At 48.8% G+C, this 18279-nt stretch overlaps 1 protein-coding gene across 6 annotated transcripts in view; it reads left to right on the forward strand.

Annotated features, from left to right (window-relative positions):
* KIAA1671 (KIAA1671 ortholog) overlaps window positions 1-18279 on the forward strand; it is a 205564-nt gene that overhangs the window by 166853 nt on the left and 20432 nt on the right. For all 6 annotated transcript variants that reach the window (XR_005214060.1, XM_037817432.1, XM_037817434.1 and 3 more), the window contains one exon: window positions 17794-17912. Coding sequence is in view for 5 of the 6 variants with exons in the window: in XM_037817432.1 (XP_037673360.1) it covers window positions 17794-17912 (119 nt within the window). In the remaining variant the exon portion in view is untranslated. The remainder of the gene's footprint in view (window positions 1-17793; window positions 17913-18279) is intronic.

Here is an 18279-nt window from a genome sequence, read left to right on the forward strand (position 1 = left end):
TTATCCCACCTGGTGTGACGATTCGTACATGTTGCTGCAGAAATAGTAACGTGTTTGCTTGTGGGGTGTGGCTCTACACCGGGGTGATCAACCTCTTTTTTCCCCTATTATTCCCCCACAATGAGACTTTTAAAACCTTTTTCCTTTCCTAATTGCCCCCTGCCCCCCAAGAGATTTTACTGCCACAGATAGACTGTGTGCCTGCTTAGACGCTGGATATGTAACTGTGCTTTAGACACAAAGGGAGTAAGATTTTTTTCACTCCCTTGCGGACAATATCACTCCTATAGGGATTGCATGATGTGGACAGTAGTTTTCAACCTGGGGTGATTTTGCCCTAGGCAACATTTGGCGATGTTTGGGGACATTTTTGGTTGTCACAACTAGGGGAAGGGAGAGGTGTGCTACTGTCACCTAGTGGACAGAGACCAGGGCTGCTGCTGGCCATCCTGCAAGGCCCGGGACGGTTCCGGGGAAAGAGTTGAGAAACCCTGCCCTACCCACCCCAGGGTTTTTCTCGATATACAGTATGTCTGCTTACTGCCTTTCCAAGATCTGAGAAGTCTCGAGTTTCAAATGCACCTGGCCCCAGAGTTTCAATCAGGGCCGGTGGAGCTGTGACACTAGAACCCACTTCCCAGGGGTGGTGGTGGTGATGGGGGCTTTGGGAACTGATGCTGTTCACACAAGTGGAGCCAAAATGCCCCAACGTCCGGCACGTTGACTCCCCGGGCTCCTGGGTCCCATCTGCAGCATCCAGCAGCCTTTGGAAGCTTTTCAGAACCACCTGGTCTGACCCCAAGTTCCTACTGCAAGTGAGAAGTGGCCCCTGAGAATCCCCAGGGCTTTTCCACCTGCCCCGAAGCCTGCATGTGCCCCAACTCGTTGAATGTGAGTCCCTTGTTTTGTTTGTGGGTTTCTTTCTAAATGGGCCTCTGGGCTGGTGAGCAGGGCAGGGCCTGGGGGCACAGCGGGGCTGGTTCCTGCTTCTTGGAGCTTAGAGCTGGGGTTTCCAGAACCTCCAAAGAGTGTGATGAGCACATTATGATCCAAGGAGCAATGTCCTTTGCACGGACAGGGACCATTGAGAGAGGGCAGTTCTGTGCCCACTTGAGAGCCAAGAGTCAGCCAGAGGAGATGCCATCCACGCAGTGTTTTCCAGGGGCCTCTGGCTTACGAAGGGTGGTTTGGGAAGCAGGGAGGGTGCAGCTCTGTGAGTTAGAACAGGTGGCACCCTGGGCCCTGGGCAGGGTCTTTGAACAAAGCTGCCAGCTGGGCTGGGCACCAGGCGGAAGCGGAGCCCTTGGCTCTGTCTCGGGCACTGGAATGCCAGCCCGACCGGTTTCCCTCCTTCCCCTGGGTTGGGTGTTTGTCGCCAAAGGAGCCGCCATGCTGGTCAAAGCAGTGAGCTTCTAGGCGGGGGCCCCTCCCAGGGAAGAGGCCCAGCGCTCATGCTTTGTGTCCCAAGCTCTCACCTCTTGTGCTTCTGCCCGGGCCATCTAGAGAGTCCCCATCTCTGCACGTCAGTCCCTTACCTGCAAGGTGGGGTCAGGTGCCCAGCTTGCAGGCTGCCCCACAGGGCAGGTGCGACAGGGACCATCAGGTGCCTAGCTTGGTGTCTGCAACCCTGCAGGCTCTTAACAAATACGACATTGCATATCCACCCACCTTCCTTCACCCAGGCTGTCCCCTCCGCCTGTGTTACCTTCCCTGCTCTCCCCCGCCTGCCCAGATCTGACCCACTTCGCAAAGCCTAGCTCGTGGGTCGTGCCTTCCTTGAAGCACCCCCGTCACCGTGGCTGGGGTCCCCTTGTGTCACTCCCTCTCCTGTGGCTTCAGATCCTTGAGAGAGGAAACTTTTTATTAATCAGGGAACTCAGGATAGATGGGGATGGGACGGGGGTGGATTGAAGGCAGTTTTCTACCCCTTGCTCTCTCTGAACTTCTCTACAAATGACTTGGACATCTTGTCACACTGGCACATCAAGTCTACTTGATTGTTTTAGTGGAGACATGATATTGCCTTGCAGAGGTAAACCACGGGTTATGGATCAGATGCCCTGATGGAAATGCAGTTGGTTGGTTGTGACGTTACAAAAATGGTGCCGCTGCGAACATCCCTGTGTGTGTTTGTGTGCATTTATGTGTGTATATGTGTATATTTGTGTGTATGTGTATATTTGTGTGCATGTATATTTGTGTGTATATGGTTTGCATTTGGTATATGTATATATATTTGTGTATGCATTTATTTGTGTGTATGTATACTTGCATTTGTATATATTGTAAGTAGTGTATTGTGTATTGTGTATTTGTATGCATACCTGTATATTTGTGTGATGTGTGCATTTGTATGCATGTGCATTTATTTGTGTGTTTGTATGTGTGTATATTTGTGTGTGCCTTGTATTTGTGTATATGTACATTTGTATTTCTGTGTATTGTAAGCAATGTTTTGTATGTATGTGTCTTTGTGTGCATACCTATATATTTGTGTGCTGTGTGTATTTGTATTCATGTACATATATTTGTGTGTTTGTGTGTATATTTGTGTGTGTCTTTTATACATGTGTATTTGTACATGTATATGATTTTTATTTTTATGTGTGTATACTTGAGTGTGTGTGTGTGCACTTGTGTATTTCTGCTGAATTAATTACCAGAAGCAGGGGGTGGGCAGCGTTTTGACTTTGGCCTGTGGGAACTCCCACTGATCATGGCTGAGACGGTGGCTGTGTCCTGCCCGGGAGGGACGCTGGGCCTCGGTCTGGAGGATCCGGGGCCCAAGTCCGTAGAGAGACCCGCTCAGCATCCTGCCTGCTCACCAGACTCACACTTAAGCTTCAAGGCTGCGGTTCTGTTTGCCTGACAGATTGGGGCCTTGCCTGAAATAAACTGTGAGAGTGATGTCTTGACATATGATGTTTCCAAGAAGGAAGTCGGGTTTGGCTTGGGCTGTTTTAAGAACTCCTCCCAAAGGAGCCATCTCAGGCTCGGAGGGAGTAGATCCCACGAAGAGGAGATGCTGAAAGCATGAAAGAATGAACTGGGTGGCAGTATGCGTAATTCTAATTGCACATTTTTAAATTTTATTTTTTTAAATTATGAACAGCAAATGTTACAAAATACAAAAAGAGACTGAAAAAAAATTTCGTCTCCTTCTCTTCCCTTCCCCTGGCCTTTCATTTCCCTCCCCGAGAGCAGCGTCATTACAGTTTTTTTGTGTCCTCAGATATTTTGTGTATTTACCACTCTTTTCCTTCACAGACAAATGGTAGCACACTCCACTCGTTTTGTACCTTGTTTTATTCACTTGATGGTGTTTTCTGGAGATTATTCAATATTAGAACATACATATCTGCTTCATTCCTTTTAACAATTCCTTGTAACAACTAAATCGTATTCCGTGTTATGGCTCTATAATTTAGGTTAAATACATTTTAAAACCCACACAATTCCCTTCTCTTTTGGCCCATATTAACCATAGAACCGTAGAACTTCTTCTGCTAATAGGCCTTCAGACTTAAACGGAAAGTCGAGTTTTCCTGTTTCCATGCTAGAATATCTCAGTGCTTCTGGCGTGTTCTAGACCTCTCCTCTCCCCTCCCCCTGCATGAAGGCTCACAGTTATTTGGGGGATGGTTCCTCTTCCGTAATGATCAATCTCTTCTATTTTGCACCTGAAAAAAATAAATCACACTGGCTACCATAGTCTTCACTGCTTGTGAACACACTGAACATTGCAGTTTAGAAAAAAAGGTTTAACTTTTTTTTAAAAAAAAAGCAAGATAAATTAAATATTAAAGGCGTATATGAAAACACATGGTCCTGCAATCAATACCAAGAGGGTTTGAGTAAACTGCAAAATCATTCATAGACATTAGAGAGTTTGAAGGGGATTATGGATTTGTTCGTTTGTCCATTCATTTGTTCATTCATTCATTCATTCATTCTAAATGTCTTCCTGATCCCCGTGACTGTCTAAACGAGGTACTGGGGCTTGAAGGTGAACAGACCCCAGTACCCACCCTTAGGAGGCTGACAGTTTGGAGGAGACAAGCAATAATCTCATCCCAGCATGACAAGTTCTGTGATAGCGTGGGCCCAGGCAGCTCTCCGGGGATCTGAGCAGAGATCTAGACCAGCCCACAATTGGGGGCAATCAGGAGAGGCTTCCTGGAGGAGGTGATGCCTATAATATGTTTTAAGGAAAAATCCCAAGCAGGCAGGGGCCAGCATTGCCAGTGGCTGACCGACAAGAAGCCTCCCGAAGCACATTCACTGGGAGAAAGTACAACAGGAATTTGTGGGTTACAGACCACAGACTCAGAGCCCAACTCCCTGGCTTTGGAATCCAGGCTGCTCCACTTCCTAGGGAGACCCTGGGCAAGTTGCGTCACCTCTCTGTGCCTCAGTCCTCTCATCCTGAAAGGGGAATGATAGCAGTAGCCACCTCTTGGGGTTCTAGAGAGGACTTAATATGGCAAGCTTGGCACACTGTAAGCACTATGTAAGTGTCTATTGTAGTTTTTATAATTTAACTTCTCAACTCCCTCATCTGTGAAATGGAGATATTAATAATATCTCTTATGGACATTGAATGATATGGTCCGCATAAGGAATTTGATGTGATCCTAGGCACAGAGTTGGTGCTCCATAAGTGTTCGCAGTTTTTGCTATTCCTAGCCCCTTCTCACCCACCTCTGACACCCAGAATACAGGCCCCAGGGTGCCCACCAGGTTTCTTGGGCCTGGGGGATCCCTGCCCCTGAGGCTGCTGGGAGCCAAGGCCTGTCCAGCCCAGCTGTCATTTCTACTTATAGCCTCTGAGGCTGTCAGAAGAGTGAGCAAGCCCCGCTCCAGAGCTGTCCCTCAGCCCAGCCTTGTTGGGTGCTTCCAGCTGGAATCTAACATTGTGAAGCCAAGCATGCCTTCTGCTAACCAACTGCAAACTTGTGTTCCCGTCACTTTGGGTAACGGTTGCCCCATGGAGACAGCATGTCTGCCAGAGCCATCATTTTGGCAGCCTGTGGGCCAGGAGCCTGGAGGAGGCAACTCTGCTTAGCAGAGCTGGGCGCCCAGGACCATTTTGTGATGTGGGGGCTTCCCCTGGGTGCACTTCGGGGGGAGCAGCTGACTAATGTCCAGGTCAAAGAAGATACTCAGGGATCTCTGGCTTAGGCAGCTCTTTGGGTTCTCAGCCAAGGGGCGGGGCTGCTCGCCTTCTTAGGGTGTGTCAGCATCTCAGTATGGTGTTTGTTAAAATGATGTGTTTTGAGAACTAAACAGTGGGCATATCATCACCATTGTCATCAGACATCTATTTGGCACTTACCACCTGCCAGGCATGTGTAATCTATTGCCAGGCATTTTATAGTATCCTCCTGACACCTCTAAGTATTAGAGGGAAAATCAGAAGATTAAAGAGGATCAGCAACAACTAGCAAATGGCAGAACTGGACTGGCCTGGGCCTGCCCGATCGTAGAGCCCTTGCTCAGAACTCCAGTGTGTTAGAAAGACTCAGGGTAGGTTAATTTTGCATCTGCATCCCAAAAGTTTGTGGTTTCAGCTGCTCGTCTTCAAGGGCTTTTGGCTTTGTTAGGAGCTATTAGCTTATCCGTAAAGTATTTTTTTAAAAACTGGTTTTATTCAAGCCCCAAGGAGTAAACACTATTATTTTATCATCTGTTAGATGGGCAAGCAGTGTTAAACGGTCCAAACATGAACTTGTTCAAAGGGGACTGAACCAAACCTTTCCCACTGGAAACAGTTCCTGTGGGCATGCTTTGTCCACACCGGGTGTTAGCCAGCAAGCCAAAGTTAGCCTCATGCTGCAAAGGGCCACTGAGGCCTTGGAGCCCGGGCCACTAACTTATCAAGAGAGGGGACGGGCCTTGCCGGAGGCTGCTCAGGGAGTGGAGCAGAGCTGGGACTAGTACCTGTGCTCGGACAAAGACTGCTGGGAAGGAGATTGAGCCTGGCCACGTGCACCCAGGTGCATCCAGGGGTGTTCCTGTGGGTGGAGTCACAGAGCCGCCATCCTGGTGGGCCGTCCAGCCTCATCAGTCTGAGAGTGTCATCCTCCTCCTTCGCCTTTCTCTGCCTCGGTTTGCCCACCTGTCTGTTTCTCCCACTCCACCCTCCCTCCTGCACCCCAAGCTTGCCTCCAACCTCAGAGATGACCTCAAGCCCTTCCTACCCCCCGATCAATGCCCAGGGCGTGTTCTGAGCTGAGTCCAGCCAGGCGGCCAGCCCAGGCCAGAGCCGTGCCCCTTTCCAAGCTGCCACGGCCCAGCCACACCTGGCCACACCCGGCTACACCTGCACTGTGTTCTCGGAGCCCAGGGACAGGGCCCAGGGGGTGCTGTTCCCACCAACTTTCCCTGGGAAACACCCCCACCCCATGGGGGAGGGCAGGGGCAAGGCCTGGATTGTGCTATAGCCAGAGGTGGCATCCTGGGCTGTCCAGACGCCATCGAAAAGTCTGACCTCTCTCCCAGATGGGACCCAAGTCTTCAGGAAGGTGTTACCATGTGAGTCTTTGCTGGCAGATTTGGGAGACAGCCCTGCCTGCCTTGTTCCTCATCTGTTTCTTCCCAGCCTGCCTGTCTTCCTCCGTCCTCCCTTCCTTCCTTCCTCCTTGTTGAGCACAGCTGTTCACCAGGCCCTGTAACTAGGCACCGAGGATCCAGTGGTGACGAACTGAAAGTTTTACGTACTGGGAGGGATAGGCATTCAGTGAATCATGCAGATGATCTTACAACCACAGACTAGGGTCAGGGCTCTGTCCTGGACTGGAGGTCAGGGAAGGCTTCCTGGAAGAGGCCATGCTCAATCTGATCTGAAGGGTGGGTGACACTTAGAGACCTGGGGGGAGAGTGGGGCAGGCCAGGCAGAGAGGATGGCTCAGGAGCAGGCCCTGAGGCGTGAGCTGCTCTGTCTGTTTGGAGGTGAGTGTGGCTGGAGCAGAAGGGGTGAGGGGAGGCGAGGAGGAGATGAGGTGGAGAAGAGAGCAAGCGCTGGACCCCTGGGCCCTGCAGGCTGCAGCGAGGAGACAACTTCATCTTGAGAGCCCTGGGAAGGCAGCCCTTCCAGGATGACTGATGAGGTCATATTGGACTTTGGAAAAGCCCATCCTGGCAACTGGGAGAGACTGGGTTCAGGGGTGCAGCGTGGATGTGAGACAGACCTGGGGACGCAGCCGATCCTTTGCCTGCTGCCCCCGTCCCCTCTCCCCTCCCTGGCCCCGACTTAGTCTCCATAGTGGACACCCCTGGGGGTGGACTGCAGACACCAGATGCTGACCAGAGAGTCAGGACAGCTGGATTCTGGGTCTGGCCTGGCATCCCTTCCCTCCTGGACCTCGGTTTTCTCACCTGTGAAATGGTCCCTGAGGGCCCAATAAAGCTCTCACTGTCAAGTCAGAGCCAGGAGAAAGCAGCGGCTCAAGAGCTTGGACATGGGCATCAGGCAGACCTGGGTTCAAACCCCAGCTCCTCCCCTTCCTATGTGGCCCTGTGCATGGCAGGTCTCCTCTCTGGGTCTTGATTTTCCACCCTGTAAAATGGGTCCACGATGGCACCAATTCCCCAGGGCTGTTGGGAGCCTTAAATGGCAGAGCCAGCCCTTAATAATGTTGGCCGTCGTTATTACTGTTATTATTATTTCTTGGCCATCGTACAGGTCTGACCCGGGCACAGCACGGGAAGGCGCCCCATGGCGTGAGCCGCGAGACAGAGCAAGTATCTCCCAAGCCGCCTGGGCCCGGCCGGGAGCCCCATGACCCGGCGTTCCCTGCACAGCTGGGAGGATAGGGTTTCGGGGTGGGGGTGGGGGGTGCCCTTCTTGAACTGCTGGGAATTGCTCTGTCACCAGGGGGCCACTGAGCCTGCCCTGACTCAGGGTTCTTTCCCAGGGACGTGTGCTAAACACCCCAAAATACATGCAGGCGTAATCTTTCTCACTTTCCCCCACCCCCTCCATGACCGTGTTACCTTTTCTGGTCAGACAGCTAATTCCTACTCATTGCAAGAAAAACAAAATTTCAGAAACATATTCAAGAAATACTTATGGATCACCTACTACAGACCAGGCATTGTTCTCAGTGCTGGGGTTCAGCAGTGAACAAAACAGCTCCCCATCTAATGGGTACAGATCAAGGGTCTGATTGAATCTAGACCCCCCTGATTTTGTAAATAAAGTTTTACTGGAACACAGCCAGGCACATTCATTTACATATGGTCTGTGGTTATTTTCACGTTACAACAGAAACGGAGTTGAAAGGTCGTGACAGAGATGGTATAGCCTGAAAAGCCTAAAATACTATCAGGCCCTTTAGAGAAGAAGTTTGCTGATGTGATACAGATAAACAAATAAAGAGCCCCCTCAGGTTTGTTCTTTTTTTTTTTTTTTTTTTCATTTTTATTGAGATTGTTCAGATACCATACAATTATCCAAAGATCCAAAGTGTACAATCACTTGCCCCTGGGTACCCTCATACAGCTGTGCATCCATCACACTTAATTTTTGTTCAATTTTTACAAACTTTTCATTACTCCAGACAAGAAATAAAGTGAAAGATGAAAAAAGAAAAAAAGAAAAGGAAACTCTAAACCTCCCCTATCCCTAACCAACCCCCCTCAGTTGTTGACTCCTAGTATTGATATAGTACGTTTGTTACTGTTTATGAAAAAAATGTTGAAATACTACTAACTGTAGTATATAGTTTGTAATAGGTATATAGTTCTTCCCTATATGCCCCTCTATTATTAACTTCTAATTGTATTGTCATACATTTGTTCTGGTTCATGGAAGCGATTTCTAGTATTTGTACAGTTGATCATGGACATTGCCCACCATAGGATTCAGTTTTATACATTCCCATCTTTTGACCTCCAACTTTCCTTCTGGTGACATATATGACTCTGAGCTTCCCCTTTCCACCTCATTCACACGCCATTCGGCACTGTTAGTTATTCTCACATCTTGCTACCAACACCCCTGTTCATTTCCAAACATTTAAGTCCATCCTAATTGAACATTCTGCTCATACTAAGCAAGAGCATCTACATTCCTTCCACAAGGCAGGAGGGAGAGTCAACGAAGGTAGAGAGGCAAAAGAAAGAGGAAACAAAAAAATGACAGGTAGGAAGCAGCAAAAGGAAAAATAACCTTAAATCAAAGTAGAATAAAGAATCAGACAATACCACCAATGTCAAGTGTCTAACATGCCTCCCCTATCCCCCCCTCTTATCTGCATTCACCTTGGTATATCACCTTTGTTACATTAAAGGAAGCATAATACAATGATTCTATTAGTTACAGTCTCTAGTTTATGCTGATTGCATCCCTCCCCCAATGCCTCCCCATTTTTAACACCTTGCAAGGTTGACATTTGCTTGTTCTCCCTCGTAAAAGAACATATTTGTACATTTTATCACAATTGTTGAATACTCTAGATTTCACCAAGTTACACAGTCCCAGTCGTTATCTTTCCTCCTTTCTTGTGGTGTCTCACATGCTCCCCACCTTCCTCTCTCAACCGTATTCATAGTTACCTTTGTTCAGTGTACTTACATTGTTGTGCTACCATCTCCCAAAATTGTGTTCCAAACCACACACTCCTGTCTTCTATCACCCTGTAGTGCTCCTTTTAGTATTTCCTGTAGGGCAGGTGTCTTGTTCACAAAGTCTCTCATTGTCTGTTTGAGAGAAAATATTTTGAGTTCTCCCTCATATTTGAAGGACAGCTTTGCTGGATACAGGATTCTTGGTTGGCGGTTTTTCTCTTTCAGTATCTTAAATATATCACACCACTTCCTTCTTGCCTCCATGGTTTCTGCTGAGAGATCCGCACATAGTCTTATTAAGCTTCCTTTGTATGTAATGGATCGCTTTTCTCTTGCTGCTTTCAGGATTCTCTCTGTCTTTGACATTTGATAATCTGATTATTAAGTGTCTTGGCGTAGGCCTATTCATATCTCTTCTGTTTGGAGTACGCTGCGCTTCTTGGATCTGTAATTTTATGTCTTTCAAAAGAGATGGGAAATTTTCATTAATTATTTCCTCTATTATTGCTTCTGCCCCCTTTCCCTTCTCTTCTCCTTCTGGGACACCAATGATACGTACATTATTGTACTTTGTTTCATCCTTGAGTTCCCGGAGACGTTGCTCATATTTTTTCATTCTTTTCTCCATCTGCTCCTTTGTGTGTAGGCTTTCAGGTGTTTTGTTCTCCAGTTCCTGAGTGTTTTCTTCTGCCTCTTGAGATCTGCTGTTGTATGTTTCCATTGTGTCTTTCATCTCTTGTATTGTGCCTTTCATTTCCATAGATTCTACTAGTAGGTTTTTTGAACTTTTGATTTCTGCCGTATACGTGTCCAGCGCTTCCTTTACAGCCTCTATCTCTTTTGCAATATCTTCTCTAAACTTTTTGAATTGATTTAGCATTAGTTGTTTAAATTCCTGTATCTCAGTTGAAGTGTACGTTTGTTCCTTTGGGCCATAACTTTGTTTTTCTTAGTGTAGGTTGTAATTTTCTGTTGTCTAGGCATGGTTTCCTTGGTTATCCAAATCAGGTTTTCCCAGACCAGAACAGGCTCAGGTCCCAGAGGGAAGAAATATTCAGTATCTGGTTTCCCTGCGGGTGTGTCTTAGAAAATCGCTCCACCCTTTGATGCCTCAGGTCACTGTGCTTTTCTGCCCAGCAGGTGACACCTGTTAGCCTATAATTCTTGACTGGTGTGAGGAGGTGTGGCCGTGTTCCCCCAGGCTCTGGGGTCTGGTTCTCAAGGTTTGTTCTTAATTCATGATGAATACTGTAAGATAGTCCTAGGAAGTATGATTTTAATGAACTATTTCATTTTATCATCTGATTATATGGGAAAATAAAGTCCAAGTGTGGATGCTAAACAAAATCATCATCTATAACAAAAGGAGAACCCACCTCACCTCCAGAAGGCACCACTGTTAACAGTTTGCTGTGGAATCTTCTAGCAGTTTTTCTTATACTCATGTTTTTACAAAACTGTTATCATAACCCAGAGATGCTGTTTCGTTGCCTTTTGTTTTTACATTTGCTATATGGCAGACATCTTTCTGTGACAGGAAATAATCTTTCCGAGCATCATTTTCATTGGCTACGTTTATTCCTTGGGGTGGATACACTATGTTGAATTTTACCAATCCCTTCTTATTGGATATTCGGGTTGTTTCCAATATTTTGCAATGATAACCAATCCCACAGGGGTCATCCATGTTCTTAGGTTTTAGCAAGTGTATCTGATGATTTCTTTGAGATAAATTTCTGGAACTAAATTGCTGCCAAAGGGTATGCACATTTTAAATTTCAGGACACGTGTTATGACTTGTTTGAACACAGCCCTTCAAGTCTCCAGCTAGCACGGGTGTCACAAAGCTCTCCATTATTGGCCATGGGCCATGGCAGGTGTCTTTGCCTGCGAGACTCAAACAAGGGGTCAGTTTTCACCCACCAGTGGCTTTGGGGCTTGGTGAGCTAGTCCCAGCAAGTGGTTTTTAATCCTGCCATATTATTTAGGATTCTAGAGCTTTTTACCTGCATGTCCTCATCAGAGCCTCCTGAAGCATCATGAAAAAGGCGGGGGCAGGTGGGATGTTGGGGACTGGAAGGGGCACAGGGTCCCAGCCCCCAGCTCTGCCTTTCATTCGCTGTGAAATCTGAGTGCCGCGGAGCTAGTCCTGTCTCTGAGTCTGTTTCCTCCTCTGAAAAGGAAGGGCTGATGGAATGGACTCAAAAGGTCCAAGAGCTCTATAGTATAGGATTCAATTATCCTTACTGGATAAATGACAAAAACCGAAAGCTGGATGGGGGCCAGTTTACACAGGTCAAGGATGCATGTCAGAAACGATCAGCACGTGGCCCAAATGGGGGGCTAATTTAGACATGTGCATTTCTCAGGTAGCGCTTCTGCATTCCTCATGGTTCATCATGTGCCTTTGCAGACTACCTGGTGGGTATCTACTTGCCTGGAGTCAATGAGGATTTTATTAGCAGCCTGTGAGAGGATACTGAATTGGAAGAACAGCTTTCCTTAAATCTAATAGAAGATCTGACTTTTAGAAAGAGTTTCAGACTTTTTTTAGGGGGAGAGGAGAACATTTGATCTTGAGGGCTCATGGCCCTGGGAGTTAAGGCAAAGCATTGCCAAGTTGAAGGGCTGCCAAGATCTTTTGTGGTGATGAGACCTGGATAATTTGTAATGCACACATGGTAACCAGGATGCTAACGGGAACGTGCTGATAAACAGCTTGCTTTGTTAAGCCTCATTTACAAGATGAATTCCCTTAGATAATTCTAATCCCTGAATTCCACCAAATTAGGGCACCTGTGTTAAAGAGCAGTGGCTCCACCTCTCCTTTTGCCAGACATCAAGGCCCAGAAAGGTTAAGTAACTTGTCCAAAGTCACACAGCTACTGTGTGGTGGACTGTATTCAACAAACATAAGCTTTGTTCAGGCATGAGTTTTAGTGCTATTTGTCATAAGGTCAATGTTAATGAGTCAATAGTATATATTAAATAAAAGTATCTTTAAACAGAAACACACATGAAAAAGGGGATGTATTGATTGCAGGAACCCAACTCTGTATTTCCCTTAGGACCAGTAATTCGGGGTTTGCTAATTCAGTGTTCATGATGACTTTATGGAACAAAACTACTGCAAATAAGGAGAGTTGATGGTACTCAACACCTACTATGTGCCAGGACATTGTAGCACAGAGAGGTTAAGCAACTTACCCAAGGTCACACAGCTACTAGGCAGTGGAGCCTGGATTAAAATCCAGGGGTTCTGGCTCCAGAAATAGTACTTGTCCAGGGGAGACTGACAAGACTGGACAATTATAATTATTATATTATGGAACGTTCTGGAGCAGGACTGTCCATAGAACTTTGTGTGATGATGGAAATGTACCATATCTGCGCTGTCCAGTGGGGTAGCTACTGGCCACATGTGGCTACGGAGCCTTTGAAATGTGGCTAGTGTGAGTGAGGAACTGAATTCTTAATATTACCTTATTTTAAATTAAATTAAAAAAGCCATATGTGGCTAGAGGCCACCTTTTGAACAATGCAAGTTGGGGAGACCATGGGAGCCTGGGGGCTTCTGAGAGAGCTGTGGTGGTGGTGAGGGTGGGGGTTCACGGAAGGCTTCCTGGAGGAGGAGTCAACAAAACTGAACCCCGAAGCACAAGTGGGAGGTGTCAGCTACTCCAGCAGTTCTGGAGATGATTCAGGGGCTGAGGAAAGGGGAGGAAAGAGGGTCTGGAGCAGCCAGTGGGAGGGACGGTGAGGGACGTGGGGGTGGAGGGGTGCAGCAGAGGAGGGGCGTGCTATCGAAGGAGCTGCAGAATCCAGCAGGGCCCCCACTCATGAAGGCCCCGCTGGCCATCCTGAAGGTGTTCAGACTTGACCTCGAGGGCCAGTGGAGAGCTTGCAGGCTTAGATTTGGGTTTTGGGAAGTGGAATGGGAAGAGAACATGTGGGAGAGAGCCCAAGGGTGAGGGAAGCAGAGAGACCCCAGAAGCTGTTACAGAGAGTGGGCAGAGAGCTGGCCGGGGCTGGATGGAATATTCCGGAAGGAATCTTCTGAGCGCTTGGGGATCTGATAAGGGAATGAGGCATCAGGGAGGCCATGCTCGGGAATCTTGAGTCTGGTGTCAGGCCCTGGAGGGAGAAGACCCACCCGTGCCTTTGGGGATTTCAGATCCCAGAGCTTGAATCACAAACCTCTGGGGATGACCCACCAACCCACAGGCGGTGGATTGAAGCCAACATACTTTATGGACACCATTTGCACCTGGTGCTGTCCAAAGGCATTCGGGAAGCAACTCATGTCTTGATTCCACCCTCAGAATCCTGCAGAACTTGCCATTCCGACTTCCAGAGACCACCACTGCAGATGCCTTCCCATCACTCAGTTCCGAGAGGGATCCCTTTCTTTCCAGGGTGTTGAGGACCCAGGAGGAATCCCTCTTTGCTTTGCCGGGGCCCATTTCTCTGCTGGCCTCTGGTGAGGGCCATGGTGATAACTCCAGTCCCGGCAGCTCATGTCTCCTCAGCACCTGGACGTGGCAGGCCCCGAGCTTAAGGCTTTCCAAAGATTTTCCCATTGAAGCCTCAAAGCAACTCCCAGTTTTCCGATGAGGAAACTGAGGCCCAGAGGGGCAGAGTCACTTTGGCCCAGGCCACACAGCTGGGGCGGGGCAGTGACAGGTGGCAAGCCCCTGAGTGCACCTGCCCCAGAGCCTCACTGCTCAGTCTCCCGCTGGGTTAGCACAGCCTGGGAGCTGCCCCGCGTCCCACACAGCCCTCCTCAACTGCCCGAATCAACCCCTGGGGCGCCAAGCTCTGGCCTCCAACTCTGACTCCTGAAGGGGAGTAAGTTAGAGAACAGCGGATCCTGTCACATCTTTGAAAACAGTGAGCAGCTGGGACCACGCTCAGATGGCCACTTCTGATCCTGGGTCCCAGGAAATTCTGTCCAGGGTGTGGTGCCTTCGCATATCAGGGGACCTTTCAAGGTTATTTAAAAAAAAAAAAAAAAAAAGTTTTCCCGAATGGGAACTGACTTCATCCCTAAAGCACGCTAACAGCCACCCCCATGGGCTTGGAAACCGGGCAGACTGTTCCAAAGCTGGCTTGCTCATTAGGATCCAAAGCCTAAAAAATGTGCTGCTACCTTTTGTCCCTATGACTCGTAGGAATTCCTCCTATGGGAATAATCGCAGAGGTGTGTCGATTTAGCTGCCACGATGTTCATCATCTTGTTGATTATAATAGTGAAAAAATTCAGCAACCTACATGTCCAGCACCTGGGGATTGGTCAAGTGGAAGACGCTGTGACTGTACAGTGGCGTGCTCGTCAGCCGTTAAAGATGTTGATGCTAAGAACTGACCCAAGGAAAGTTCTGGACACGATGACACCAGAATCTCATGGTTAGGTGATGGGCTTTTTCGAAATACTATTCTTTGTGATTTCCTACAATTTCTAGATGTCTTACAGGGAACAGGTAGTTTTTGGTAATTAGAAAAAGAAAAGGATTTGATGGGCAGTAGAATTAGGGATGTTAGGACAGCAGCTGATACTAGGATCTGTGAATGTGGCCATCACCAGAGGTGACCTTGGGATTTATTTTTTATTTATTCTGAATTCCCATCCTTGCGGACCCCATTTGCAGCACTCCCTTGCAGGTCATGCATCATGAGAGTGTTCCCCAAAGGGTGAGAGAAAGAGAATGGGAAGGAAAGGAGGTGACATTTTCTGGGTGTTTCCTCTACTAGGAACTTTCACGGGGGCTACCTCATTTGGCACCCACGCCCTGGGGGTAACTGACATTTCTCTGTGCCTCAGAGAGGGAGGTAATGGCCTCGAAGTCACACAGCAAGGTGTTTCCCCAGGTGCTTGACGTTCTCCCGGACCACATGTGCTTGCTCAGTATAGAGGGTTGAATGGTGGTCTCCTGAAAATACATGTCCACCCCCTCCCCCCTAGAGCCTTTGAAAGGGACCTTATTTGGAAGAAAGGTGTTTGCAGATGTAACAAAGCAAAAGGTCTCAGGATGGGTTGATCCTAGTATATCTGGGTCCTTAATCCTAAATCCGATGACAAGCGTCCTTAAAAGGCAAAGGCAGAGGGGGGTTGGCACAGAGAAGAGGAGAAGGTCACGTGGAGACCCAGGCAGGGATTGGAGTGAGGCAATGCCTGGGACCCTCGGAAGGTGGAAGAGACAAGGAAGGGAATCCCAGAGGGAGCCCAGCCCTCCCAACCCGTTGATTTCAGACTTCCGGCCTCTGAACTGAGAGAATAAGCTTCTGTGGTTTTAAGCGGCCACATTTGTGGTAGTTCATTACAGTAGCCACAGGAAACTAATATACTCTACTAAGGATGGTCCCTAGAAGCTGAGAAGCAGTCAGTCCACCTCCGTTAGGCACCTACTGTATACCAGGCAGGCTCTCCGTGGGGAACAAAAATGACAGAACGTCCTGGTCTGAAAGGAGCCGTCAGATGAGTTAGAGAAACCCTAGGGCTGTGTCCTTGTTATGCCCCCCAGCCCCACTTCCCTCGTGCCTGGCGCACAGTAGGTGCTTAGCAAATATCTGTTGAATGAATCACTTACATGTCAAATGTTACCTGGTTCAGATGAAGAGTTTTCCATGGTCGGCAGGAGGAGTTCAGGGGAAAGATAGATGAGTTGGTGTTGGGATGGCTTTGGGTGGGAAGGGTGGATAGGAAGGGGGAACAGCAGAAGCAAAGCTGCAGAGACCGAGAATGCATGAGGCTCGGGTAGGAGATGATGAGTTGGCCAAGGAGGATGGGCTGGAGGGTTTATTCAGTTTATTCAGAAGTGGGAGATGGGACCAGATAGGAAGTTTGGGGGGCTTTTGACTTGAGCAGGAGGGAGGAGGAAAGCAGGGAGCCATTGAGGGTTTTTGAGCAGGATACGAATGATGTAAAGCACATTCCAGCAGGATAAGCCTCCTGACACCGAATGGAGCACAAGGAGTGAAGGTGCTCTCTGCTGCCCTTTCTGGATTTGGGGGCAAGGTCGTGCTCACCCTCTCGTCCTCCAGCCCCTTCCACATCTCTCTCCACTGGCCCCACTAAGGTTTCCCTCTAAGGGACGGCAACTGGGGCATCCTACAAAGCCCAGGCAGCCAAGGCCATCTGAATCGTTACCCCACCAATAGCTCGTCCACAGGATTGGATTTTCAGTTGCTCCCCGAGCACCCCAGCTTCTCCCCACTCAGTAAGATAAAGGCCCAAATAACCAGTCCAATGATTACGTCACATGGAATGGGCTTTTAATTTGCTGAGCGGATGAGTTAGGGAAGCGGGCAGGACAGTCGTTTAATGGAGATTTATGGGCTGCCCACCATGAGCCAGGCTGGGGGCTGAGCCCTGTGGTCAACTGTATCGTAGCCAAGACTCTTGCTCTGCTGCCCGCCCCTCGGTGCTCCCAGGCAGGGGCCGTGCTGAGAGCGGTGCCACATGGGTGCAGGGATTACCAGTGGGGACACGGGGTCCAAGCCTCCTGCTTGGGTTTGGATCCACCCACCATCGACTCACTGTTGCTTGGGGACTCGTCATGTCACCTCTCTAAGCCTTGATTTTCTCATCTGTAAAATGGGATCCTAGTGAGATCCACCTCATGGGGCCATGGTGGGACAGAGGTTGGGTGAGGGGATTTGTGTAGATGGCTCATCTCAACACCTGGCACCAGTTACAAGTTAAATGCTCCTTGGATGTTGTTTGGGATGCTGAGGGGGAAAGGTGGTGGGGGTGGGAAATCTGGGGGTACAGAGGGGGTCCACTCCAGACTGATGAGTCCGGGGAGCATTGTTGGACAGGGTTGAAGACAGAGAAGTTTGGTCTGGTAGCATTGGGGGTGGGGAGTGGGGGGAGAATACTCTAGGAAAGGGGGGTGAGCAGCACCCAGCAGGCCCCAGGGGCTGGGTAGGTGGCCAGTCCATCCCAGTTTGCCTGGCTTTAGCACTTAAAGTCCCGTACCCCATGAAGCTGCTCAGTCTTGGGCAAACCAGACAGTTGGTCCCCCAAGTGCCCAGCCAAGATGTTTAGACCCTGCTCTGCGGGCTGTAGATGCTGGGGCGAGTTGAGGCTGGGGGTGGCCTCCCCAGATAAGTAGGATTTGGGACAGATTGAGTGGGGAGTCATGCTACATGGTCTGTGTGAGCCAGATGTGGAGTTCCAAGCATCTTCCCCCTAGAAATCTCACCTCTGGCTTGTTCCTGCAGGACCAGCTGAAGCAGTGTTTCTCCAGGCGGCCCCCCGAGGCCAGGGACACCGACACCCTCGTGCAGGAAGCCGACAGCCAGTATGGGACCTGGACAGAGCAGCGCCAGAGTGGCGAGAGGTAGGGGCAGGGGGCTCCAGGCTGTGGGAAACGGCCCACCGCCTCCTGATTTCCAGATCGTTAGAACCTCTTTGGTTTGTGATTGTGAGAATAAATCATTCTTGTTGTAAAAAAAGGAATTTAGAATCCAACATGCAGGCCTAACCTTCGTTAGTTAACCTTTTCTGCTCTTTCTAAACTTCTTGTCCGATTCTGTGTGCAGTGAGTAGACATGTATACATACACGCACAGGTAGGAACAGGTTATAGAGATTGCTTTATGAGCTACATCTGCATGTAGCAGCACCACGGTCCGCGGCTTATCGCGCCCTCAAATGTCAGCCTGGCGACGAAGAAATATCACGGCCATGGCGGAAGCCTGAAGGTTA

Source organism: Choloepus didactylus, chromosome 23 (assembly GCF_015220235.1).
Source record: "Choloepus didactylus isolate mChoDid1 chromosome 23, mChoDid1.pri, whole genome shotgun sequence".
NCBI lineage: Eukaryota > Metazoa > Chordata > Mammalia > Pilosa > Megalonychidae > Choloepus > Choloepus didactylus.